Raw genomic sequence first — 27,616 nt, forward strand, 5'->3', positions numbered from 1 at the left:
AAGTGTTCCAGCCATGGATCTGAACCCATCTTGAGCTGAGCCATGCCTGGAAGCAAGTCTTCCACCTTGCTAGTGCTCTAGCTGGAAAAGTGGTGGATCTCACTGCCAGCTGGGTTGGGAAAGAAGAAACCTCTTGCTATACCAAAATGCAGAGCTTAAGTGCCAAAGACTAGGAAGGGGTTTGGGGTACTAGCTGCTGTTCTGTTTTTGTGGTCGAATCTATGAGGAGATGTCTAAGTCTGCTTAAGATTTGACACGTGAGATCTGCAGCAGTTTTTTCTTGTGAACAGAGGTGTCTGTGTGCCTTATGCTGGCTAGTGGGACCTGACTTCCCACTGAAGAAGTTGTATCCTTGGGCCACTATCTCAGCACTTTGAAATTTTCCCACCTAGCTTAACCAGAACAGTGGTCTGTGTGGCTATGCCTTAATCTTTGTCAATTTAACTACCAGTTCCCTTATGCAAAGGGACCTGGGAGCTTGGCGCAGGGGTGAGAAGCCTGTCCTGATTCTCTAATACAGATGAGGGCCTGTGTGGTCTAAGTGTTTTAGTCCTACCTTCTCGTGTGATCAAATGGTGAGCCAGGGGATCATCACTGAGCTTACTAGTACCAAGCATTGAGTGGAAACAGTAGCATACCCTTTCCAAAAGCCATTGCACAACATAACAGCTCCATCAAGGCAGTGAGGTCTGAGGCTTCTGCAAGGGCATAACTCAGCTGGGGCAAAGTTCACTTGTCTCCTGGCTTGGCTTTAGAATGACAGCTCATAGACAGAGGTCAGCCAAACTACATGAATCTCTGGCAGTGCTTCAGGCACCTCTCCAACTAGAAAGGCCACATTTTAATGCGAAGGGTGTTTGGCCAGGTCTTAAGATGGGACAGGCCTCATTTATTTATAGAAAATGTCTAGAATTGTACCTGTCTATGCAAAGCAGTTATCAAATGCCCTGATGTCACAACTGCAGTGGGTCACACAACACTGGCATTTGCTTAATACCTGCAGGCCATCTTCACCACTTTGCAGCAACAAAAAAAATGTACAATAGCTGAGGGGTTAGTGCATCCTCTGGCAATTACTCCTCTCATTCATCGCCTTCCCTGAGTGGTGAAATGCAGCTTCAGAGCTTGAGGTTCTGTGCAATCCAGCCTTGGACAGCTGTGACTTTGGTGTAGACACCAGGGAAGTATGGCCTGGCACAGCCATAGCCCCAGCTTGTGATTCCTGCTAGAAACCACTTTCCTGAGGGTTCTTTACATGCCAGGGGCCCACCTGCATCACCCTGCAGAGAGAGGAAAAGGGTCCTGTATCAAGCCAAAGAGGCAGCCCAGCCCCATCAGCCGTGAGATGTTCTTTCTCTCTGGGACATACATAGGAGCATTTGCTGTCTTGTTCCCCACCTTCCCAGGAGCCTGCTTGCAAGCTGGAGGACTGCTTAGTGATGTACTTGCATGCACAATCTGAGGTTGGGGTTCTAGAACATGGCAGAGTACGTTTGGAGGCACAATAGGGTCATGAAACGCGCTCCATGGTATCCCTGTGGTCTCTTGCTTGGCACTACCTCTCTGCATGTTTCCCTGACCTGTCACAGGTTGGTGGGGCAAGCAGAATGAGGTGTGTGGACTTGGATAAGGGCAACAGCCAGTGGAGATGGATGGACAGACAGCTGAGCTAGGGGAGGCAGGGCAAGGCTGTCCAGAGAGAATATAGCCCGGGGACTTTGCACAAGTTTGCTCTGTCCCAGCCACAGCATTTGCTGCTCTCGCACTCACTGAACAACTGTCGACGGTGCCGTGTGGGAAACCGGCACACACCATCCTGCTGCTGATCTGGACAGGGTAGAACTTTTTGCAGGCCTGGTCTCCGATGATGTTCACTGCTGCTTTTTGCAGATGCTTTGACATGACACCTGAGAAGGCAAGTATCACTGTTAGCTTGGTGCAGAGCACGTGAGAAGCAGCAGCATGAGTAGGGTTTCTGCAGCCTTACTTGCTTGCCAATGGGAGCGACCTGCACTGGGACAGTGAATCAGGCCTGGTTCCTCCCCAGCAGAGCAAGCACAGGAAGGTCCCTTTGGCGTGTTGTTTGTCAGGCAGCTCAGCTGACCAGACAGAAATGGTATCAGGGTGGTCCTTGTACTGCAGGAGCACAGCTGGAGCAGCTGCTACAGGGATGGGGAGCACAGTGGCTGGCATGCAGAAAGCTTGGGAAGGCTGCAAGAGGGCAGAGGTGTAACCAAATGGAGGAGGAGTACAGTGCATGACTGCTGGGGAGGAAATTGTGGTGACACCAGGCCTTGCCCAGGTTGGTATCCCCTGCAGGGTCCAGCCTGGCATGGGGAGTGCTAGGGGCAGTGGAGTGGGAATTGTGTATGTTTGGGCTCACAGGGTAGGCGGCACTTAGCTTGGCCAACATGGATGTGAGGGAGCCCTCTCAGCCAGTACCTCCTTCCTTCGTGGAGCCCCAGCCTGTGATGAAGCATCTGGCTCCTTCGTGGAAGATGTGTGAATTGTCTGGGAGACATATAGGTTTGATCGTGTTGCTGAACTTGATGGGCATGTTCAGCTCTAGCAGTGCCACATCGTAGTCCAGGCTATAGACGTTGTAAAAAGGGTGCTTGTAGATACGGAATATTTTCTCCATTTTGCCATCGATGCCACTCAGGAAGAGTGTTCCTAGAAAGGCCACCCACATTTTGGGGTCACTGTAACTGCAGAAAGAGAGCAAACCTGGCTGTTAGGAGCATGGCCCCACAAGGAGGGCTGTTCCTCCAGTTGTGGGGCTGGGATGCACTATGGCCACACCTTGTGAGGCCAGGACCCCTGTCTCCATCACACTGTGGACATGCCCAGGCTTTGCTCCACTCCTTCCTCTTCATGCTTACCTGTAGGGGCACATCTGTAGCAGGGAGTGCGTGCTTCCAGTGAGGCACAGCATCCCAGCCATGGTGCCGGACTGCGAGGAAGCAGAAGGGCTGGTGGGCTGACGGGAGTGAGGCCAAGAGCCGGCTGGCTTCACTAGCCCATCTCAGACTTACATATCGAAGCAGTGAGCCGCAGAGAGCAGCCATCGGTCAGCAATGAGGACAGCCCCACACTTGTGCTCCTTCTGCCGAAGCCAGAGACTGACTTGCCAGGGCCATTCTCCTCGAGCCGCAGTGCTGCCACCCACGATCTTGCTGAAGGCCAGAGCAGTTGTTAAGCCACAGTCTGGGACAGAAGAAGAGGCACCACGGTTTTAAGTAACCATAAGTGAAAGGGATATCTGCCCTCCTTCCATAGCCCGTGCCATGGGGCAGCCTTCTGGGGAGACATACACAGGGCAGTAGGATGTGATGAATTTCATTCACCAATCTGAGATGAGGCTGGGCAGACATGGTAAGGTTTGGGAACTTTTACTTGTTACCGCAGATCACACCTTCCCTTCTAGGGATGTGATATGTGAGGAGGGGATGTTTGGATGGACTGGCTGAGCTGTCACACAGCAAGGAATGTGCAGTCCAAGGAGCAGTCCCAGAGATGACAGGACATCTGGGCTGCCCTGTTGTGCAGAGCTGTCTTGCCATCTTGTACTAGCAGACTGACTGGCCGGAAGGCCTGTGTGCTGGGAAATGTGTTCTAATGTTTATAGCAGAGGAGAAGAGGCCACATTTTCTGGCAGAAAATTTGGACCCTGCTCATCCAGCTTCATCTTGTTATAGACTCTGGCAGACCAAGTAGGACCTGGTCCACAAGGGGCTGGCCCAGACCCCCAATGTACAACGTGGGGCCCAAGACAGCCCATGTGAAGTTGGTGGGTTGCATTGGAGAGTCTGGGTAATGTAGAATAAGGCTGGGCGGCAGTCACAGGCTGCAAAGCAGTACTCACCGCAGTTGTGCTCATCAAAGCCGTTGCTGCAGTCAACAATGCCATCACATTCAGGATTTTCTTTTCCAATACAGACCTTGCTGGAACACTTGAAGGTGAGGCTAGTACAAGGCACCACTGGAAGGCAATAAGCCATGGCCTGCTCAGTACCCTCTATTCTGGGGCTGGAGTTCTCCCACCAACATGTCAATAAATCTGTCATCAATTTTACCTGGGGTTTGGGTGGGCTTGGCAGGCTCAGTGGTTTCCAGAGCTGTGGAGGTTTCTTTCATGGTTGTGATTGTCTTCATCCCCAGGGTGGTTCTGTTGATTGGACTTGCAGGTGTTGTGCTGGGCTGGCGAGTAAGGATGGCTGCAGTAGAAGTTCTCATGATGGCTGAACTGGAAGGGGTGCCTGTGCCAGGACTGGGCAACTGTGAGATGGTATCCAGGATCCAGTCTTTGAGTTTGGTAATTCTGGAGTACACACCAGGTTTCGTAGCCTGGGCGCAACCAATTCCCCAGCTCACGATGCCAGCCAGATAAAACACTCCCGGGGTCATCTCACAGGCCAAGGGTCCACCTGAATCTCCCTGAGGAGGAAGCAAGGCAATGGCTGCTCAGCCCAGTCTCCCCAAGACAGGTCTACATGGAGCTGCCCCTCAGCCACATTGGGATGACTTAGCTGGCCCCAAACTCTTCTTTCTCCAGCCCTGTAGGGCTGTCTGCTGCTATGCAGTGTGTGTGCAAGATATGAGAGTGCAGAGGCTGAAACTGGGGTCAATGGCTCAACCTGGCTGCACACATACAAGTAGCATTTGTCATGAAAGTTAATAGCTCCTGACAATACCTTTCCACAAATGAAGGACAGCCACCACCACCTACCACTGTCTCGCTGCCACAGGAGGAGACCTGCTTCATCCAGGACTCCACTCTGGCCAGACAGAGCAGTGGGATATTGGTTTAAGTCATGCTCAACTTGATGGAGCTGTATTTACTTTTCTAAAGCTCCAAGGCAGTGGGGTGGGTTTTTTGAGCTAAGGGTACATGTGGATTACAGCCTGGCCACAGCAGCTCGGTAAATATATCCCAAGGATGTGCTGAGGCTGTGAGTTAGCCCAGCTTTCTGGAGCAATCCACAGAGGAGCAGAGAAATCCCAGACTCTTACCTGGCATGAGTCTATCTTCCCCTCTAGGAAGCCAGCACAGATCATTCGGTCAGTGAGGGAGAAGTTGTAGAGGAAGTTGCAGGTCTTCTGGTCTATAATGCCCACAGAGGCTTTCTGTAGGATCTCAGGCTTGGTGACTGCATGAAAACCATGGCATTAGTGAGTCCAGCAAGGGGAACTGGGAACTAATGGCTTTTAGACTGACCCAACACATATTTCAGGAAAACAGGCTCTAATCCCACACAGGAGTTGAATCCCATATGAGCTACTCTCAGCAACCTTGAAGCTCCTGGCTCACCCCAGGGTGTAGTTTCATACCTGTGGAAAGGCTACTGCACACAGGCAGCAAGTTTCTGTTGTCCTGACAGCTTGTGGGCTCTTGGTCAACTGTTACAGGGACAGTAGGGCTTTGGTAGCACATGTGCCACCCTCAGGGCTTCTCCCTACAATGGGATCTTTGCTTTTTCTAATTGCTTGGAACATCTTTGCAACTGAGCGTGGTTGCTGAGGCTGACATACTGTCCTGCCAGAGCTACAGCAGATCACTGAGGCAATGCCCTACTCTTGCTTAACATGGGAGAACTCCCGAGGGGACCCCAGCTGGTTTCTACTGGTTCCTGCCAAGCTGCTCTCTCCATTTTCTTGTTTGCTGCTGGCTCCTAAATAACTACATTTTAAGGTAGCGCCTTATGTGCCCTTATTCTTGCGTTTCTGTCAGTTCTGACTGTCCGTTACACTCCCAGGACTGTCTGGGTGGCAGTGGCACAGGCTTTACTGCTGAGTCTTGTCAGTGCTCCAGAGCAAATCAACTGGTAATGCATTACTACTTACCGTTCCCTTCTTGGAGGTTACCCCACCCAGAAATTATGCATTTCTTGCCAACAGGAAACTTCTGCACAGCAAGTGGGAGACAGACAGGCTGGATGTATTTGCTGAAGACAAGAGGTCTTGCCAGCTCAAGTATAGCCACATCAAAGTCCAGAATAATAGGGTCGAAGAGGGGATGCTGGATCACTCTTGTTACATTGACTTTCACTGCATTCCCGTCTGTTCCATTTAGTGATGTTGTTCCCACATAGGCTTCGATCTCTTCTGGATTTGTCCTGCAAATACATAATCCTAAACATGCATGCTCACACACATATGCCTAGCATGAATTCTGACATTTAAATTGCAGACAACTTTAAATGATCAGTGTTTGAAACCTTACTTTACCAAAGGAGACCCCAGCACACAGAAGAGTAGCTCTGCTAAGTCAGGCCCAAAGAACTGTTTCCAGCAGTGGCACCTGTTTGATGTCTCCTGAAGAGCAGGTACACATGTAGTAATCCTCTCCTCACCTCCAGAAATTTGTTATTTCAGGATTGTTCTGGCACACAGATGGTGTCTCTATATTCAGTAGGTCTTGATGGATATGGGGTTTTGTTTGGATTTTTCTAGAGCTGTGTTTTATTCTTTTTTTTTTTTAAACCCCGTATGAATTTTAAACATTCGGTTTAATGACATGTATGAACTGCTTCCTTTTGATTGTTTTCCACCTGCTCTTGGTGGTTATTTGATAACTCAGAGAAACAGTAAGAAGGCATTCCCTAAACACTTCCTCTGTACCCTTCATAATTGTGTAGTCCTTATCACACGCTCCCTTCCCACCCAGTTGTCTCTTTACCCAAGTCTAGTCTGATCTATTTTGTCATGCTTGTTATGGATGCTGTTCCACACCCAGTTCATCCTTGTGTCGTCTTGTGTTAGCCTTTTTACAATGTTATTCTAGCACTGCATGCAATGTTTGAGAAGTCGGAATGCTGTGGATTACCAGCAACATACCGGTAATCTCAGTTGTTTTTCTAATAATTACTAGCATTCACTTGCTCTTTAATTGCCACTGCCCACAGAACTGCTGTTCTCATGGCAATATCCACAGTATTTCTGACCTCTTTTTCTGAATGGTAAAAGCTGATGGACACCCATCATCATCTGCAGACAGACAGCACTGCTTTTTTGCTATGTACATCACTTATCATAGAATCATTTGGGTTGGAAAAGACCTTTAAAAGATCATCGAGTCCAACCGTCAACAATGCCTACTAAACCATGTCCTGAAGTGCCTTGTCTACATGTTTTTGAACACCTTCAGGGATGGTGACTCAAGCACTTCCCTGGGCAGCCTGTTCCAATGCCTGACAACCCTTTCAGTAAAGAAATTTTTTCTAATATCCAATCTAAACCTCCCCTGGTGCAGCTTGAGGCCATTTCCTCTTGTCCTATCACTAGTTACTTGATAGAAGAGACCAGCACCCGCCTCACTACAACCTCCCTTCAGGCAGTTGTAGAGAGCGATAAGGTCTCCCCTCAGCCTCCTTTTCTCCAGACTAAACAGCCCCAGTCCCCTCAGCCGCTCCTCGTAAGACTTGTGCTCCAGGCCCCTCACCAGCTCGGTTGCCCTTCTCTGGACACGCTCCAGCACCTCAACGTCTTTCCCATAGCGAGGGGCCCAAAACTGAACACGGCGTTCAAGGTGCGGCCTCACCAGTGCCCAGTACAGGGGGACGATCACCTCCCTGCTCCTGCTGGCCACACTATTTCTGATACGGGCCAGGATGCCGTTGGCCTTCTCGGCCACCTGGGCACACTGCTGGCTCATATCCAGCCGGCTGCCAACCAGCACCCCCAGGTCCTTTTCCACCGGGCAGCTTTCCAGTCACTCTTCCCCAAGCCTGTAGCGCTGCATGGGGTTGCTGTGACCCAAGTGCAGGACCTGGTACTTGGCCTTGTACAGCCTCATACGATTGGCCTCGGCCCATCGATCCAGCCTGTCCAGATCCCTCCGTAGAGACTTTCTACCTTTGAGCAGATCGACCCTTCCCCCCAACTTGGTGTCATCTGCAAACTTGCTGAGGGTGCACTTGATCCCCTCATCCAGATCATTAATAAAGATATTAAACAGAACTGGCCTCAATACTGAGCCCTGGGGAACGCCACTTGTGACGCACTGCCAACTAGATTTAACTCCATTCACCACAACTCTCTGGGCTTGTCCATCCAGCCAGCTTTTTACCCACACTTTTTTTTTTACTTCACGCTTGTCTACCTTGCATTTCACTTGCTGCTTTATTGCCTAGCTAAACACATAAGGTTGTCTTGAAACTCTTCATAGTTAGTCCTCCACCTTTTCTGCCTTCAGGAATTTTTATTCTTGACAAACATTATCCTCTTGCTACTCATTTCTTTATCTGGGTTATTTATAAATCTGGGCTTGGGCTCTTGCTGTTTAACAGAACTATGCAGGATTGAAACTGACCGTCCTCCCTTTAACAGCTGACCATGTGTCTCTATTTCCTATATTATAGCCAAATTTTAAGGTTAAATTTCTTGAAGAAACTCTCTTGTGGCACCTGTCCTTTTCCACCCCTGTTGCATGTGTTGTCCTTGCTCCCTGCCCAGGCTACTTTAACCTTTCCCTGCCTCATCTCAGCCTCCCCACAACACCCTTTTACTATGAATCTCTAGCTATAACAAAAATTAATGTCCAGTGTCTGTTCTTGTTTTTCCCCAGTGACTCCAGTGCCACAGCTATGGGTTTGGCTACACGGCTATGTAAAGCTGCACAGCTTTATGCTGGTGAGCAGGTGAGCTGGAACAGCAGTGCTAGCAGGGATAGACTCTTACTCATTGAAGCAGTGAGCTGCTGACAGCAGCCAGCGGTCCCCAATGATGGTGCCTCCACAGAAATGGCTTGAGTCTTCTTTCAGGCTGACTTGCCAGGGGATCTCTCCTCTGGAAGCATCTGTTCCTCCCACGATCTTGCTGGGTTTAGAGAACCCAGGTCGTCCTCCACACTCTGAACAAAAGCCAAAGCATGACTTGTGAGTACGCCTAGCAGAAGACAAGCGAGGAGAGAATTTTGCTCTCTCTAACCAGTAAGCGTGAGCAGGGACAGGTCAGGGCTGAAGCGTGAGGCATCTGCCCAAGCCCTGCCTGCTGATCGTGGCGGTCCCTGATGGTGGCCGTGCACAGCTATACATGGGCTTTCACCCTAACTGCTGCTTTGCATCTTGCCCTTGGCAAGTCCTTAATCCTGTGCCTTTCTCAAAGGCAGAGTAACCAGCAGCTCTGTGCCTCTTAGCCTTGCCATTCCAGATAAAAAGTTAATCCTAAATTTAGAAAAATACCCTACATCTGTATCTCCCTGCAGATCTGCTGGGAGGGCTCCTTGGAGCTGACAGGTCATCCTAGAGACACCTGCCCTCCTTCCCTTCAGGGAGAAGATGCCTGCTGCTGTGAAGTTGCAGCCATCAATTTTGAACTACTGGAAGATCCTTAAGTGGCAAACAAAAGTGAGCGGTTGACAGGTTAAACAGTGTCAGACGCTGCTGTGTCTCAGTACCCTGTCCTGGGCCTGCTGGTGCAGACCAGTTACACAGACAGCAGACAAAATTACACATTCAGTTGCATAATCAAAGGAGGAACTCATGGAACTCATGTGCACAGGTACTGAGTGACTCTGCCAGGCTGCTCTGGGTGAGCCGGGGTAGCCAGATAATGTAACTTGTGCCTTGGCCCTTAGCAGTTAGGCAAGGGTTGTGTGGGTCACCCTACTGAAGGTCATTTCAGCTCAGCAGAAAAACAAACCTGACATTTGGACCTGTACCAGCCATTCTTCCTGCCAAGGTGCACCCACCCTGTAGGTGCTCATACCTTGTGGTCTTGATGCAGTCACTGGGTTGCTGGCAGCTGGGTCTGGTGAAGTGGTGGGGATTGCTCCGGTAGTGGTGGTGTTTATCTTTTCAGAGCTGACCATGTTACTATTAGTACTGGTGTGTTTTAGAGGGACAGTATGGGCTATGGAGCTGGGGAAGGCAGAAATAGCATCCAAGATCCAGTTTCTGAGTTTGGTAACACGTGTGTAAACCCCGGGCCGCCTGGCTTCAGCACATCCAATTCCCCAACTCACAATTCCTGCCAGGAAAAACTTGCCAGATGGTTCTTGGCAAACCAGGGGCCCACCGGAGTCACCCTGCAAGAGAAGCCAGATGGTGAGCTTTCACTGGGGACGCTCCAAGCTTGCCCTGGCCACCCTCAGCATACCTCTGCCAGACTGGGTCTCTCTGTCCCTGTGTATCCCAGCTCACCTCTGCTTATTTGCTCCAGCCTAGCGGTGAGTGAAGCATCTCCTGTGCTGGCCTTTGGATGCTCCTCTGTGTCCTCTATTAAGCAGTAGCATTGTGCCCTTGATATGCCAAAAGAGCACAAGGCCATCCTCCATAAAATCTAGGGTAAGCATTTCTACTGGTTTAATCATTTGTTAAACTGCTGCTCTTAAAGGTTAATCCCAGCAGCTCCTAAACAGCCAGATGATGGGTGTTCATTGCATGATATGCAACCCAGGGAGACCGTGCTAATCTTTGCATGTTTTCTTGATTTGGCCTATGGTTTCCTGGTCAATTCTTTGGTGTTGGGGGGCCATGAGTGTTGCTGATGTAGGACATGTGGTGTCTGTGATGCTGGCAGTGCCTTCTGGGGGTTGGATTGCTATAGGTGAGTAATGAATAACCAGATGGGTCACGTTCATCATCCAACCTTGAATCTTCCATTCTTGGCCCCTTCTCTGGTGTTTGTGCTGCATTTGGTGCAGAAATGTGAAGCACTACCACCAAAGAAGTGCAGTTTTGCTCAGCTGGTGGCTGTGGCTATGAAGGGCCCTGCCAAATCACAGGGACAGCCATGGAAATCACAGTCCTCCTCTCACAACACATTGTGAAAGGCAGGATTTTCTCCAGCTGGCCACTTGCAATTCTAGGCTGGATAAAAGCTAACTAGGGATAACACCAAGTTGTTCACCAACAACTGTTGTGTATGTTTTAGTTTTCACTGCTGCCCTTTGCCATCTGGATTTTGATCTGAGGACCTGCCAGGTACATTGGTAGTGCCAGCCCTGATTACAGCTCAGGAAGTAGAGAAAAGTAGTTAAATAGCCGAAAGAGCACTTTAAACAGCTGTGCCCTGCTCTAAGCACTAGGGAACATATCCTCATTTTTGTCTTCTGCAGTCCCTGCAGATCCATGCTTGGTTCCAAGGCATGGCCTCAAACCTTGCAGGGGGAACCATGACCATGGTGTCAGATCCTGCCTCTTGAAGTGCTGCTTGGTGCATACTGGGAGGGAAAAGACTCATGCAGGGAGCAGGGAGATGTGCCGGCTTCCCTGGGCAAAGCTTACCTGGCAGGAGTCGATTTTCCCCTCCAGGTAGCCAGCACACAGCATCCTGTCTGTGAGGACATGGCTGTAGAGGCTGGAGCACAGTGTCTGGTCCAGCAGCTCCACTGTTGCTTTCTGCAGGAACTCAGGTTTCACTACTAAACGAGAAAGATGCAACTGTGAGCTCACCACAGGGACCCTTGCACGGGACCAGTTGCCCATGCTAGAGCTCACCCCAGCTGGCCAGAACACGGCCTGAGTTCCCTTCCCTGATGCCTCCTGCACCGCTCACACCCCACCATGCCGCCTGCCATGCTTTGCTTACAGAAATCCTCCTTGAGGTAGCCCCAGCCAGAGATAAGGCACTTCTTGCTGGTGGGGAAGTGATGCCCAGCATCTGGCAGGCACACGGGCTGGATGTACGTAGTGAAGGTCACAGGTCTCTTCAGCTCCAGCACGGCCACATCATAGTCAGCTGTGTCAGGATTGTAGGAGGGGTGTGGGATGATGCGTGCGATGTCCATTTTCACTGTGCTGCTGTCTGAGCCTCTGAGGGAGGTGGTCCCCGTGTAAGCTGCCCACATGGCTGGATCCTGAAACCTGGAAGAGAGACAGCAGGGACCGTGTGACCCTGCAGCCACAGCATCGCCCTGCAAACCAGAGCCGCCAGTTGCGGGTGATGCTGCCTCCTGACCGTCCTGCCATCCCTGTGGACGAGAGCTCCCCGTGGCTTAATCTGATAGGGGAAGGAAACCAGGCGTGATGGGGCAGTGTGGTACAGCGGGAGCTTCAGCCAGAAGATACGGCAGCTTTTGGAAACAGGGCGGGGGGGCAAGCTAGCGTGGCTAGAGCTTACTCAGTAAAGCAGTGAGCGGCAGACACCAGCCACTTCTCTGCGAGGATTGCAGCACCGCAGAAGTGCTCGTTGTTCTCTCGCAGGCTGACTTGCCACGGGAACTCCCCTCTGGATGCCTCTGAGCCTCCAACTATCCTGCTGGCAGTCTGCATGGCAGGGCGGCTCCCGCAGTCTGAAAGGGAGGAGAGAGCCAGTGCATCAGGATCCTGCCGGCTATGCCCCACCAAAGTGCTCTTGGGGACAAGTGGGAAAAGTTGCTTCAGCTTTGTGCGTGCTCCCAGCACATGCTCAAGCAGCAGGACTTTGCCAGGGATGTCACAGGGCAGACTTTAACCGGCAGGCTTGGAAAAGAGTGCTGCAAAGCACTGGCCCATCACAGCATCCTCCCTGAAACTTCTAAAGCAAGAAATTCTGGAGATATCTTGGCTAGTTCCACAAGCTCAGCCACTGCCTCATGGTCTGCTCCCAGCAGGTCGTGGGCATGCGGGACTTTCCCAGCATGCCAGCCCACCAGGAAGGTAGGCCTTGTCATGACTCTTTGAAGTTGGTGGTGGGACCAAGGTGTTTCTAGGGTACAATTCTGCTCATCCTGATGCACACATCTACTATTGGCCTATGTCTTTGGCTCTCTTCAGTGCCCAGAAGCCCAGTGGTCTGCAACAGTGGGTTGTGGCCTGTCCCCCATGTCCAGGAGACATGCTGCAAGAGACTCACCACAGCCCCTTTCATCAGGGGCATCGGCACAGTCTTTTTGGCCATCGCATTCAGGGTTTTCTTTCCACACACACTGGGTATTGCAGCAAGTGAACGTGTCTCCAGGGCAGCTCCCTGGGGCCAGCAAGGCTTGAGTCACTTGTGTCTTCTGCAGCCCTCCCAGCAATGAACCCCCGGCTTCCCTAGGGGCAGCCACCACAGTGTCCTTGTCCCTCTGCTCCCTGGCAGTGCCGGAGTCCCTGCGGGATGGAGCCGGGAGCAGAGCTGCAGCCCTTGTTCCAGCAAAGTGGTGCAGGGCCCTGGACCACCAGGTTATGAACAAGATGGGGTACAAACACCTCTTGTATCTGCAGCCAGGCCACTGGTGAGGAGGAGGCTACAGCCCAGCTGCAGAGTGCAGCCGAGGGAGCTGGGGCAGGTGGCTCTTCCTGCTGCCTGGCTCTTACCTGATTTCAGTCCAGGTCTGTAGGGAGAAACCTCACTGGGACCTGTGACAAAGTGGAAAGAATGGGGATCAGTGAGGGCGTCCCAGCCGGGCGCACAGGAGCTGCATGTTCCCATGGACTGTGCTGCTCCCACGCCAGGGCTGGCAGAGGCTTTGCTTCATCTTTTCCTCTTGCCTGGCCATCACTTTTCCTGCCCCACGGCCAGCAGTGAGCTCCTGGCCTTGAGCTCACCGGGACCCTTCTTCAGTTTGCTCCACCATGGGCACAGTGCGCAGTGGAGGAACAGCTGTCTACAGCCCTGCAGGCTTTTGGGGTGATCCCAGGTGCAGGGAGAAATTCCCAAGAGCTGTGGCACTGAGCTGCCTCCCAGGAGCAGGCTCCGAGGCTGAAGCTATGCAGGGCTGTTGCCTAAACCCAAGGGGTGTCTGTGCACCCTCCAGTTGGGCTGCACAAGGCTCCCAAAGGTCCAGGGACCATCATTGCAGGGAGTGCAGAGGGAGCTGCAGAGGAACCCACACCTTTGTGTTTTCCAGGCATATGGTTTTTTTAATCCCCTGGACCTGGAGTCCTACGGTCACATGCAACTCCACAGTCACTGATGGAAAGAATTTCTAGTCAGGTGGTTTCAGAGAATAATTAAAATATGAGAAATATCTACCTAAGCAGGAATTATTGCTACAACTCTGAGGACTGCCTAAGGGCTGCTGTGCACCTGTAGGTACAGTCAACCCAGCAATTAACCTCCTGAAGCTTGATCTCTTGTCCCTCAAGCTGGTTCCAGGTGCTGCAAGAAAAGCCAAAGAAGCTGTTGTTTATGCTTTAGGCTCTGTTGGTGCAGGGCAGAGCGGAACAGGACAGCATTAGCATTGGAGGTGGACCTGGGGACTCCCCCACAAATGTCTGTTGAGCAACCGCCAAGATCTAGGCATGTTTCTGCTGCTGTCTTGTGAAGCTGGTAGCACCTGGGAGCCAGGCAGAGCATCTTTTGTTGGTTTGCTTGGGTGCCTGGCAGCACCTCCATTTCTAACAGTGCTGCTGGGCACGAAGCCTTGACTGGACATCCAGAGCTAAAGCCTTGTGGCAGTTCGGCTATCTGAGACACAGTTTGTGGTTTTGCTAGTGTGACCTTCGGTGCTAGCAGCACCAGCACAAGGCACCTTGCTCTGGCTGCCCAGCAGTTGCAGGAGGAGCATACCTGTAAGAGAAGCTGAGGATATCGTCCCATAGGCAGCCAGGGAGAGACCCTGCTTGTGCAGGGCAGCTGCCAGCCCGTGCCTGAGCGCTTCCTTCTCCATGGTAGAGCTCAGGGGCTGGGAATCCTGGGGGGCAAAGCGGAGGCGAAAGTGGACGATGACACTTGAGTTTCCATTCCTGCTGGAAGACAGAGAAGTAATGGGTACATTGGCTCTGTGGTCAGTACAAGGGACAGGCTCTTGTGCTAGCTGCCTACAGGGAACTCGAGGGAAACAAAACTAATTCTTAATAATTTAAGGTGCAAGTTTCTCTGGAGATGTGCTCTGGTTGAAATGGTCATTTGCATTTTTGTCTTTGGCCCAGAGTTCAGCTTTGGTTGAACAAAGCTGTTTTCCTCTGCCTTTCTGACTGCATTTCCAAATAGAAGAATCCAGAACATTGGTGCGAACCCAGAAGAAAATCCAGCCTTGACCAAAAAGCACTTTCTCTTTGTACTAGTTTTGAACAAGAACACAGGTGTGAGCTCACCTTCTTGGTGGAGTTTGTCAGAATGCCCTGAAACATGAGCTGCACAGTCTGCAGAGAGAGCTGCCTACACTCACCTGTAGCCCAGGATGGTGCAACCAGTGCAGCTCCAGTCCAGCTGGGAGTCCTGGAAACTGGACAGAAACTGCAAAGCAAAGAACGATGATCACACACTTACTGGGCAGAAGATCCCAGGGAGGTGGGACTAGATGATGCATGGGATTTTGCAGGAAACTGGAGCTAGCTGAAGCATCATCTCTTGTCTCTAGGCAGCAGGAGCACCTGTGTCCAGCTCCTGTGAAACCCTTTTCCCACCCTGGCTCAGGGCACAAGGCAGCACATCCTTTCTTTATGCCTTCCTACCAGCTCTCTTGTGAAAGGAACAGACCTGAGCACACATTTCCCACTCTGCAAATGTCTCTTAGGGCCCTGATGGGGCCTCTCAAAGTGCAGCTCAGCCCTGTGGTATACCCTGCTGATGTTTAAGAAATTCCTGTTTTCCCCCTGCCCTTGGCATCCAGATTCTCCTGAATAAGGACTGTTGAGCTGGGCCCTGGGGAGCCGCCACAGTCTTTCCCAAGTCTTCTCCTGCCAAGCCCAGATCAACTCACCAGCCTCTCAAGAGCAGGCGTCAGCACCCTGTAGTAATCCGAGTTCTCCATCTGTAAGCTGCTATTGAATGCGATTCCTTGCAGCTCCACTGTGTGCTCAAAGCTGGTCTCTCCCGCAGGATGACAGGCTGCCAGAGAGGGAAGGTGTCTGTCAGGGGCACAAAGGACACACGGAGGTTTGGGGCCATGGCTGGACCCAGCTTTCCTCGCTGTTCACTTTGGAACATGGGTCTCATCATGTCCTTTAGACCCCCCTGGTCTGAACAGCTTGACTGTCCCTGACCACCCCTGGCTGCCTTGGGGGTGCCCCATGGCCGTGCTGGGCTACCCTGCACACATGCAATAGGAAAATCTAATTTGAACTTGAAAAAGGTGGATTTTTGTCAAGCCTGAGACAAAAGTTCATGGTCAGATGGGTACAACCTGGCAGTGCAATCCCAGATTGGCCCCATCCTTGCAGGAACAGGCTGGGGAAGGGCATGCTGGGTACCAAAGCCAGCTTAGAAAGTGGTACTGTACAGTAGAGCTGTGCTGGTGGGATGTCAGTCATGTCAGCCTGGGGTCCACACCAGGGGGCTGGCCTGAGGTGGCGTCTAGCCATGGGACACCAGAGGCAGCAGGAGGAAGGTGGGAGAGGCAATGAGACAGTGGTCATGCTCTTGAGTGGGACAGTAAAACAGGCAATGGTCAGTGGCTACTAGAGGTTGTGACAGGAGGTGGCTGGGGCGGCAAGGTACAGCGACACAAAATTTGAGAGTCACAGGGAGAGATTAGAGGAGAGGAATAGAGGATACATGTCATGCGACACTGAAGATAAAGTGCTTTAAAGTCAGACATTCAGAACATGAGTTGTCTAGAGCCCTTGCAGTTTGTGTGTATATATGGGGAGAGCTGACCGCATTTTGTCCTCAGCAGAAGGCTTTTGAGGGGATTTGCTGTGAGGACTGTGAGCTGTTGTCATGGTGTAACCCCAGCAGGTAACTAAGCACCACGCAGCTGCTCACTCACTCTCCCCCACCACCCCCCACAGTGGGTTAGGGTTAGGGTTAGGGGAGAGAATCAGGAAAAAAAAGTAAAACTCATGGGTTGAGATAAGAACAGTTTAACAGAACAGAAAGGAAGACACTAATAATGATAATAATAACAATAACAAAATGACAATAATAATAAAAGGATTGGAATATACAAAACAAGTGATGCACAAAGCAGTTGCTCACCACTTGCTGACCGATGCCCAGTTAGTTCCCAAGCCGCGATCCCCCCCAGGCCAGCTCCCCCCAGTTTATATACTAGACATGACATCACATGCTATGGAATATCCCTCAGGCCAGTTTGGGTCAGCTGCCCTGGCTGTGTCCCCTCCCAACTTCTTGTGCCCCTCCAGCCTTCTCGCTGGCTGGGCATGAGAAGCTGAAAAATCCTTGACTTAGTATAAACACTACTTAGCAACAACTAAAACCATCAGTGTGTTATCAACATTCTTCTCATACTGAACCCAAAACATAACACTATACCAGCAACTAGAAGGAAAATTAACTCTATCTCAGCTGAAACCAGGACAGCTTTGCAAGCCATTTCTTTTCTGGAGCAGATAAACTGAAAGAACGTACCCAGCTTCGCACTTACCCAGCAGGATCCCCAGGTAGAGAGCTGTCACGCTGCCCACCACGGCAGCAGCAATGGTTACCTTCCAGCAGCTGGCCCTCAGTCCTCTTCTCTGGGTGCCTAGCACTGCCTTTATCTGGTCCATGGTTTCTGAGCAGCTCTACAGATGGCCTCTGTGATTAAAAAGAAGAGGAGGAAAGGGACAAGACTGGGATGAAATGTGACATGCCAGCTATGGTTACCCCAGGAGCTCCAAGCAGCGCCTTATCACAAGAAGTAAAAGGATGGATACACAGTCCGTCCCCTGAATATGCCTTAGGCTACAGTCAGGAGATTTTACTAATACGTCCAGGTTGTAGGACCTGAACACATCAACCATGGTGGCCCCTCCCTGCCTAGTTCCCCTTCCCTTTCTTCCTAGGAGGCTACCACTGAGCATGGCCGTGTCCGTTGTGAGTACAAACCAGCCTGATGCCTCCATCTCCATGCTCCGCACGGGCGCTTTTGGTGACACAAGCTCTGGGGGAGCGCTGAACCAGTGTCCCAGCATCACAGGCCCTGCCTCGGGGTCCAACCGGGACAGCACACAGTACCTGCTCTTCAGCAGGCAGTCCCCCAGGTTTGCTTTAGCAGCAGGGTTTCAAGGTCCTACCGCCTATGATGCCAGGGTGAACTGATACACCAGCTCATAGCAAGGGGTGAGTATGGACCGGGCTTGGCATCTTGGCTTGCTCTTTCTGCCTCAGACATCACCCTTAGTAAAGATCCTAAAACTGACCAGTGTCACTAGCAAATGCTTTGGTGCTGCTCAGGAGTCACAGAGCTGCAGTAGTAGGTGGAACAGTTAAGTTGGAAAGTACAACATTTATCTCAGAGTAATCTTATAGGCCTGCAAATAACAAGACTAGACTGCAGTCATATCCTTAAATATGAAACTCTGCAGTCTGAATAGGCAGCTATGGAGAGAGACCTGCCTGGGAAATGTACCAAAGCCAATTGGTATTGGAAACCCTTAAGAATCATTGGCTGCTTCTACTGGACCATTCTGACCTGACTACTGAAATCCTGACACTAGGCTACTTATATCCCTGTAGTATACGTTACGTGGATTAAAACTGGCTAATAAACCTCACCCTGTAGTTGTTTATGAGGCAGGTTCCAGGGTGAGGTTTCATATATAGCCCAATGCTATTCCATATTTTTGCAAGAATTGTGAAGGAAATACAAAATTACCATCAGTAAATTCAGTGGATGACAAAACTCACCACAGTGTTTAGCAGAGAGCTCCCAGTGCCTAGTGATGCAGAGCAATTAAAACGTGCTTTAATTACAGCTATGCTACTATCCTGATGAGTGGTTTCTCCTTTCCTGTGGTCACCACTGGCACTGGTGCTTCCAGTATTTTGCTTCAAGTGGTACAACCATCCTGCACTGGAACCAAAGCCCTTTCATATGATCTTTCCTGCCTCCTGAGGTCAACTCAGTGGCCTCTGCTGGACTTGTTTCAGTATGTCAATGCTTTTCATGCACTGAAGATACTCAGACGGGATACGGTACTCTGAATGTGATCTCAAAAATGCCAAAAATAGGGCACTTACCTTGTTTTTCTGTCTGCACTCTTGCTAGTACAAGCCAGCCTGTGGTTGTCCTTCTTTTGCACATCATCAACAGCTGGATATCGGTAGGAATGAAACAGCCTGGAATATCCTGCTTTATCTACAGTCATTCGATCAGCCATACTTCAGTCATGTTAGTTTTTGCAAGAAGCCTAACAAGACAAGAAGGGGCACTGATTTCCTCTGGCCCTAAAATGTATTACTGGATTAATATTCCTCCCTCACAGGTAGGAAGAAGACACACAACCCTTCCCTTCAGACTGGCACACAGAAGTCTGTCTAAGACAATTTGGTTGGTCAGAGTTGAAATACATGGAAGTCCAACCTTCTTGGCCAAAGGTCCAAAGTTCCTCAGCTTCAGAATGAGTTTTCTGAGGACACAACCTCTAGCTGCTGGGAAACTTCAGATCTACGGGTCACACCAGAAGAGTCTTGGCAAGGCAAATGAATCCCTCAAACTTACTCTGCCTAGATATTGACAGCTTCAAGAACATGAAACCCACTCAGCTTTTCCTTCCTCAGTCCCAAATTCTGTCCTGCTGAGGGACATCTTGTCCGGTCACTTCTGCACTGGCCATCCTACCAGTTCAGAAGATGCTGTGAGTGGTTGGGCTGCAACAACAGCTATTTACTGATGCTATAAATCAGGCTGTGACTTCAGCAAACGAGAAGCTGCAGACAAACTGCCTTTTCTAATGCAAATGTATCTAGCAATGAAAGAGAAAGAGGGAAGAAAGGGACCCAGGACACAGGGAGCAGCAGCACTGTTTCAGAAGAGCTTTTCAGTGTTTTCCAAGAGACGTCAGCAGCTCTTTAAACTGAAGCTTCTAGATAAGAAATTTTAAAAGGTCACTTCTTTGTGAGGTGACAGAGAGAAAGGGGAGAGGAAGAGAGAGTCTGTCCAAGATGCCTCTTTTTTTCTAACAGACCTCCCAATATTCTTTTCCAGCTGTAACTGAGCCTGGCAGAGATAGGCACTTTGGGCCCCTGTGTTTTGCTAACAGTATCTCCATTTGACAATCCAGCTCTGGCTAAGAGGAGACAGGTAGGAAACATTTTTTTCCAGTGGTCCTAGTGACCTGAATACATACAGATGAGCGATCCCTCCTCAGCTCTTTCAATAGGTTTTGGAGTCACCAGCTTTCTTGCAGTATGCTGAATGTGGAAGCTCAAAAATCTAGTCCAGATATGCTGACCAGTGCAACAGTGGTCTTACTACCAATGGACTTCAAAGGTAGGACAACCACATCTGAGAAAAAAATTAACAACACAGACAAAATTGGCTATGGCTGGGTGTTATTTTGACAATAGAAGTTAGATTGAACTAATCTTGGCTGCATATAAAAAGTCATACTAGAATAACAGGTACCTGGGACCCTAGAAAGAAGTTAATATTATTGATTGCACTGGCATTTGAACTGGAAAAAATAGAGTATTTAGAGACAGATAGAGAAGCCTTCTACATCCCAAAACAATCAAAAGTTGTCTTCTTTGCTCTCCCTTTTAGCATAAGGAAAGTTTATTTTCTTTTGGTGTGCGTGGTGCAAGTTAAAAATGAATTAAAAACACATGTAAATGGAAGGCCCATCTTGCAAGAGCAAAATAGAGATTGGAATTTTTTTTAGTGAAAGAAGATAAGGACCGTCTATAAATACATAATGGAGATGAGTAGCAAGGAGCTATATACATTGAAAAACATCGTTGCATAAAATCAGATGAGTGAAAAGTAAATTTTGTTCGTGGGGGCAGAAATTAGGAGAGTATTAACAGTCAGAGGAGCATGAGTTTCCGGTAGAAATGTTGAGAAGAAAAAGCACATTTATGTTTTTTTGACAGATTATAAATTGTAAGCGGTTGTAAAACATGATGCCTCTGATAGCAGGTTGGGGGGGAACTTGGTGATCTAAGAGTATTTCCAGTCCTATCTTAGTGGGGTTTCTTCTCACTGCTCCATTTTAGCAGAGAAGGCATGTTAGATGTGCTACAGAGAAAGTCAACAAGAGCTGTCCTGTGAAAATAACCGTCTCTGGCTGTCCCTAAGGATCTGCTGAGATTCCTGGGAGATGGCCACCATCTCTGCTCCTCTGCTTCTTGGCAGCTCACGGTTTGTTTTCTCCATGGGAATCTGGATTTTGCTCCAGGGCAACCTTGCGTCATTCCATCGGATTTCCTTGGAAGAGGTATTTTATTTCTCAACTGGTTCAGATAGGGAAATTTCAAAATGTAAAGTGGAATGGTACAAATATCCATTTATCCGTAATATTTCTTTTAATTAGCCAAACTGTCATTAACACCCGCTCTTCTCGTCAAGGAGGACAAGAAAGTAGCACGTGTGTGTGTGAGCACACGTGTGCATGTGTGAGCACATGTGTGAGCACGTGTGAGCACTCGTGCAGCACGTCAGGGGCACATCACGTGCCGGAGCAATGAGGGGACAAGGCAGGGCCACAGGAGGGAGATCCTGGGTGTCTGTCCATCCGTTGGGCACAGATCCCAGTCTGCCCGTGGCAGGGGTCTCTGTTTCAGTCTGGTGAGCCCCGTGGCACGCACACCTGTAAGACTGGTCCGGAGCACACAACTGTTCAGCACAAATTGTGGTGGTTCCTGTTTTTAGGTAGAAACTGGCTTCTTGCAAAACATGACAGCACCTGAGATTGAAGAGCGATGGTGACCTCGCAGCACTCTGCTGATGGCTACCCAGCAAAAGGGCTTGTTTTTTCTTCGTTTACCTCCATGTTCCCCAGTCTCTTGTCTACCGCTACTTGGTATTTCTCTTCCTTTGCTTCTGCTGTGTCTTTCCCTTCCTGTTTTCACCTCCTGAGGCCTTCCCTTCTGCCTTCCCAGCCCTCTCCAGCTCTTCATGCTTAGTCTCTCTCCCTTCAGAACAGGAATGCACACACCCGTCTCACACTGCTTTGCCCCAGGCTCCCTCCTGCTCTTCTGCAGCTTCTCCTGTTCCCAGTCTGCCAGCTCCTAGCAGCAGCCCTCCACCACGAGGACACGAGCCAAGCCTCTCCTCTGATCTGTTGACCAGAGGAAAGAAACAGGGAAAGAAACACAGGGAAGAAACAGTGGTACCTGTGTCTTCAAAAGTCAACTTCATTTACAGATAACAAATGCAAGAAAACCCTAATGTCCCCAGATGGCAGAGTTCAGGCTGCTCTGGAGCCTTCGTGCTGCATTTCTGTATTCTAGTTTGGATGGTTTTCTCCAACACTATGATTATAAAGGGCAGCCGATATGCAGCAACCATTTGAATAACCAAGCATTAATAAAACATTTGCTTTATCCCACGTTAAGTTGGTACCACTACAGGGTAGTCTGGCTCTCAGCACAGCAATACAGTGTCTGCTGAGCCTTCAGACATAAGGGTTGTAAAACTGCCTCATGGTCTAAGGTCATGCCTGTAAGCCCTCACCCAGACAGAGCCTTTGCAAAATGCTGGCATTGGTATGAAAAATATGTGACTTGCTCAAGGCAGACAACAAGATCAGCAGCAGATCCACCTGCAACCTCAGGAAGTAATGAGCATTTGGTCAAAGGTGGGTGAAGGACTAATGATTTTATCCCCGAGATAAGACTTGTGGCACTTCAGAGGAGGAATGCAGCGGAAGGAGAATCAGCTTTCTCCAGAGGGAGAACGCCCAAAATGAAAAAAGCAGACTCCAACTTGCCTCACTTAGTGGGTTCACCATTCAAATCACAGGCACCAGAACCACAAACCACATCCGAGCCACCAAACCATGAGCTTGAACAGAAGAGAGAAAATGGTCACTTGCGGTAAGTGAAAGCAGAAGCATGACCAGATGAGATGAAGAGATATGGGTGTGCAAACAGGTCTGCTGGCAGAGCCTGGTGGCGAGAACAGCAAAACTCAAATATCTCAGTTAAAATGGGGTCAAGCCTTGTGATTTTTTCCTTACAGTTGGGAATTTAATTGTATGCAAATGGGGCTCAGCAATTTGTGGCAGCAGCTACTGATAGACGGTAGAATATTTTCCTCAGGGAGCGGATTTATAACCAGAGGTATCTGTTGGGTGGTGGTGTGATGCCAGGACGTGTCAGCCTGGAAAGGCCAAGAACCGTGTGCCAGTTCCCCCTTATGGCTTGAGGGCACCCCAGGGCTGCACCGTGAGTGGGGGTCCAGAGAAGGAAGGGAGTATGGAATAAAACTTGCTTCCTAGTGAGCCCATATGTCTTCCCTTAAATCTTCTGATGACATGATGATATGCCATGAAAAAAAGCCTATGCCGAAACAGCAGCCAGCTGGTAGAACACATAAAGAAAGGACAGAGCTGCTCAGCATCACACTAGCTGGAGCAGACGGTACCTTCATAAGCAAGACAAACCGCCCACATCATCAGCAGACACAGTCAAGCCAGGTTTGGCTAACATGGCCTTTTTGTTTCAGGTGGCATGAGCATCTCCTGCCACCAGACTGGTTCCTTGAACCACTCAACACCGTATTTCTCTAATCCTTTTGCTTTAACCCATGTCCAACTTCTGTAACTGGACATGTGGAGCTGTGCAGGTCCCCCACCTCTCTGTAGGTTAACATTTAGTGGGGTTGTGCTGCATTTGAAAGGCTATACCCTACTTCCAAGCAGAAAGAAACACTGTCATCTAAGAGGCTGCAGACCCTGGGCTGAGGACACATCTTTCCTATTGAGGTAAGTGAGCAAAGACCCCCCCAGAACTGTCAGCCTCCAGGCCACAAGGAGCCTGCAAGTGAACAAATCTGTTCTGGGTGTTACCAGTCCCCGCCATTCAGTTCAGTAAATGATCCCAAATGCCTGCTCCCTTGCAGCACTCCTCTTGGAGGTTCATCTGGTTCAGCTGTAGTCCTGCTCTCAGCAAGCCCAATGACATTGTGCAGGCCTTGTTTATTTTCCCTCTTGGATTTCAAATGTCTCTCAATTTACAAGTAAGAAGATCCTCTCCCTGCCTGCCAGCTCTGCAGTCTCAGCTGGGACATGACAGACAGGCTGAGCTCCCTGGTGCTTGTATTATCACCGGTAACAAAGGCTCTAACATCATTTCCACCTTGGAAACACTCAGCTCCAAGCTCTCCCTTTGGTAACAGAGTACGGGGCAGATTTGTACCTGCAATTACTTTTTAAACTTCTAGCCATGGATTACACAGTAAATAAAGGCTGCCTTCCTTCCCCCCAACTGTGCTGGCTTGACAACTCGGTACAGATAGTAAATACTGAATACACATGGGGAGTATCCAGTAAGCAAGGAAGTGCAATTTTTGTCCAGTTACTTTTCACAATAGGAGCACTATATAATTTGATACTTTTCAGCTCATGAATGGCCAAGAAAAACTCACATGCTTAACTCTGGCATTTCCTTTAGTGACAATCATCCTCCTCCCTTGGACACCGTGTCTGGCCCATTGCAAAGGCTGTGGGAGAAATCTTGGTCCTGATGAAGTTGGTGGACATAGTGGGACCAGAGGTTCTTGGAGGAACAGGGGCTAAAGTAGGTGTCTTCATTTTGCAGATAATCACATTTTATTCTTTCTTACCAACTTACATACATTAGAAGCAATGTGTAAATTACATTTTTTTGTACCTAGCTTCAGCCATTATTACAGTTTGACAGGTAGGCATTAACGTTCATGGGCACGAAACCCCCATGCCACCCTGAAACCAGTCATCTGCAATGCATGCTCCCTCAAAGGAAGAATTCACATAGAGAAACCAGCCAGTGATGAAAGCTATCAGCCAAGCAGAGAAATCGCAGCATCCGAGTCAATGGGATTTTTGTCATTGACTTCAGAGGCTGCAGAATAAAACTCGACACATATCGATACGGGATAGTGTCATCTGCTAAACTCGTGCTGAGGCTGTGTGACCATGTACAGCTTCGGTCAGCCCCTCCTGCCGGAGGAGACCATCCCCAAGCACAGGCCACAGGATGCTGGCACACACCGACTGCTCAAATCCTGCACTGCCCTGTGCTACCTTGCTTGGCACCTTCACCCACAGGGACCCCCCTTGAGCGGGATACAGGGGGATATGCCTGAAATCTCTGCAGGGCAGCCTCAGGACTGGAAGGCAAGTGGGTGCAAAGCAGCGTGACAGCACTCTCAAGCCCTTTCCTTCATTTGTGGGAACAAAGCACCATCCAGCTGCAGAAACGTTTCCTTTAGCTCAAATGATGCTGCTATTCCAAGCCCATGGAGGTTGCTACAAGATTTGTCTCATGCCAAGGTCAAAACTGCTCACAGCCATGGCTGTGCCACAAGCATATTTCATACAGTGATAATATTGCTTATTTTAGCATTTAGGTCTGCATTATTGCTAAAGCTGTGCTTTTTATTTCCCATTAAGTACCCTCAACTTTCTTTCTAGAATATTTCATAATTCGCTATAACATTTAAATAATGTAGAGAATTCTCTGCGTTTGGTTTCCAGAATGTTAAAGAAACTAAGACATTCGTTCTTAACCAGTACTTTCAGAGAAGAGGGTCCAGAGATCACTTTCCACCAAGGCTCATCCATTAGATCACACATTTGGTGTAACTGAAGATTCGCTGGTTAACAGACAAAAGATGAAGTGTCCTACAGAAATACAACCTGCAGGGCACAACTGGCAGAAGTGTCAAACTTCCACAGACATTCAACGGAGAGCCCATTTCTGTTACCAGTGTTGGTTCCTTTGGTCTGAGGAGCAGAACAAATCCCCTCCAGCATCACCAATTCATTTGTGCAAAGTGCTCCCGACCTCCCTCGAATCATTTTAGAGTCACATGGACTCGAAAAACACTTAAAAAGCACTCCAGAATCACATAAGGGAAATTATTTAGCCATAAGGGACTAAAAAGGAAGCCCTGAAGTTATTTGCATCTATTAGTTGAAATAAAAGGTTAGATGTTTCCTCTAACAGGCAATAAATTCATAAACAAGCAGTTTCCTTAGAGCCAGCAAAGCAAGAGGAATTTCCCCAAGCACGGAGGGGAAATTCAGCCGGGAGGACCACTTTCAAATTCCCACTTGGCTGGAAATCGAGTGCAGGCAGCAAACCCTGCCCGGCGCCGCTGGAGAAGCGAGGAGGGACTGCCCGAGCCCTCCGGCCAGCCGTCCCCAAAGCGGGCTGCAGGAGGGATGGATCGCTGTGCCTGCGCTGCCCACCTTTGCCGCGCTGTAAATTTGGGTTGGGTGCTATGTGCAGGCGTGGGACCACGGCGGGGGCAAGAAACACCCGTGGTGGTGATGGTGGGACCACGGGTGGGTGCAGTTATCAGAGCAGCTGCAGGTTTTTCTCTTCCCACCCGAGCCAAGAGAGCCCGACTCCTTGAAGGAAATGAAAAGGACTGTTAAGAAAGAGCAGGAACTCACCTGATTTGCTTTTCCCGTTGCCACCAAGGTGTTTTTCCCTAGAAACCTTCTCCCCCCGGAGCCGTGCCTGCCGTGAGCTCGCTTCCCGCAGGGACTGCCCGGCCACACCGGCCGCGGGAGAGGGAGGGAGGGAGGCACACGGGGAGTTTGCATACGGAGCTTAAAGGCACAGGCTGAGAAGCAGAAACGATTCACCCTGAAAAGCTGGTTTGGTTCTTCACTGGGCGTTGGGTTTAAGCACTTCCCCCCCCCCCCCCCTCCAGCTGCCTGCGTTGGAAACTCGAGCAGGGATGCCCCAGCTCTCGCCTCTCCCCAGCCCGTAGTACAGTTTCTGCAGTTCACTGTACAACTCCCGTTCACTTCAGTAGCGTTCCACCAGCAGGACAGACAGCAAAACCGCTGCCTGAAGTGCTGGTGATTCGTGCCAGCTGCACTGAATTCACTCCACTCACCAGAACTTGTCAGTCATGCCCCCGCCAGTAAAACCGTGTGGGTGAGCGGTTAACAAGCACTGTCCCATGCACACAGAAAACAGTCAAGTGAAGCACTTTTACATAAAAACCCACTCATTTTCTCAGTCAGACACCCATAGCCCTTACAGTCCATCCTCTGTTTGTCATCATAACAATATCCGCATGAGGAAAATGGCCTAACTGCTGCACAGGGACAGGCAGGGATTATCTAGCATCACACACCCCTACAGCAGAGGCCAAAACTGGACAGGGTTCTTTGTGCTGGAGTTGATGTTTGAGCCCACAAATGAGCCTTCTGCCATCTCGAAAAGATGAAAAACACATGAAAAACTGAGAACTCATTTTGCTTTAATCTGAATTTTTGCCTGCTGCTTGACAGTCAGCTTTCACCCAATGGCCAATTCTGATCCCAAGTAGCTTCAACATTAATGGCAAACTTTAGCAGTTAGCGTGTTTAAAGAGCAAAGCAAGGAAAGAATGCAACATTTTTGAATTATAAAATGATCTTAGAGACTTCTCTGAAGTTGGTTTTGATAAGAGCTCATTCTTTCATTCCTAACATCTACTATTCCCACAGATCTCTCCAGACCGAGCAGCAACCACTGAAAACTGTTTTAGGTTTCCTCCTGAGCATCAGTAATGAAGACTTGGCTGGTTAAAATTCCTCCTGCAGGTTGAAAGAACCAGGAAAATGCACCAGTCTCTGACTATAAACACATTTGGCTGTAAGTGAGCCAGTGAATGCCACAAATAGCTCCTGTCCTTACTGACAGACTGCATGTACCGTACGTACATCCCCATGAAAGAGCTGAGCAGAAGACTGATATGCTCCTAAAAGTTCAGCAGATAAAGAACAACCTGCACATATCTTTGTGGGTCTGGGGAAGACAAAACTGCTTGACCAAACCCCAAAAGCAATAAGGGGAGGAGGGGAGATATGGCTGCAATAAGAGAAGAAACCAGCAAAATCTAGTAGGTGCATTAGTGGTAGAATAGGTTAAAAATGAGGAGTGGCAGGAGCAA

At 49.6% G+C, this 27,616-nt stretch overlaps 1 protein-coding gene across 4 annotated transcripts; it reads right to left on the reverse strand.

The window, feature by feature from the left end:
• Nucleotides 1-351: 351 nt before the first annotated feature.
• TMPRSS9 (transmembrane serine protease 9) lies at nt 352-27,533 on the reverse strand. Of its 4 annotated transcripts, none has more exons than XM_041127705.1 (20): nt 20,462-20,742; nt 18,292-20,023; nt 17,180-17,331; nt 15,554-15,681; nt 15,020-15,087; nt 14,419-14,597; nt 13,224-13,265; nt 12,064-12,235; nt 11,533-11,807; nt 11,229-11,365; nt 9,709-10,027; nt 8,680-8,851; nt 5,845-6,116; nt 5,014-5,150; nt 4,077-4,437; nt 3,866-3,982; nt 3,036-3,207; nt 2,443-2,708; nt 1,771-1,907; nt 352-1,280 (listed from the first exon to the last, which is right to left on the reverse strand). In XM_041127705.1, exons 3-20 carry the CDS (start codon nt 17,301-17,303, stop codon nt 1,119-1,121), a joined length of 3,240 nt encoding a protein of 1,079 aa, XP_040983639.1. In that variant the 5' UTR covers nt 17,304-17,331; nt 18,292-20,023; nt 20,462-20,742; the 3' UTR covers nt 352-1,118. The 4 variants fall into 4 exon arrangements, with proteins under 4 accessions (XP_040983639.1, XP_040983640.1, XP_029888034.1 ...); XM_041127706.1 differs by adding an exon at nt 12,778-12,891 and having other exon boundaries at nt 18,292-20,742; XM_030032174.2 differs by lacking the exons at nt 18,292-20,023; nt 20,462-20,742 and adding an exon at nt 26,121-27,533 and having other exon boundaries at nt 14,419-14,594.
• Between the last annotated feature and the right edge of the window lie 83 nt (nt 27,534-27,616).

This window comes from Aquila chrysaetos, chromosome 12 (genome assembly GCF_900496995.4).
Source record: "Aquila chrysaetos chrysaetos chromosome 12, bAquChr1.4, whole genome shotgun sequence".
NCBI classification, from domain to species: Eukaryota; Metazoa; Chordata; class Aves; order Accipitriformes; family Accipitridae; genus Aquila; species Aquila chrysaetos.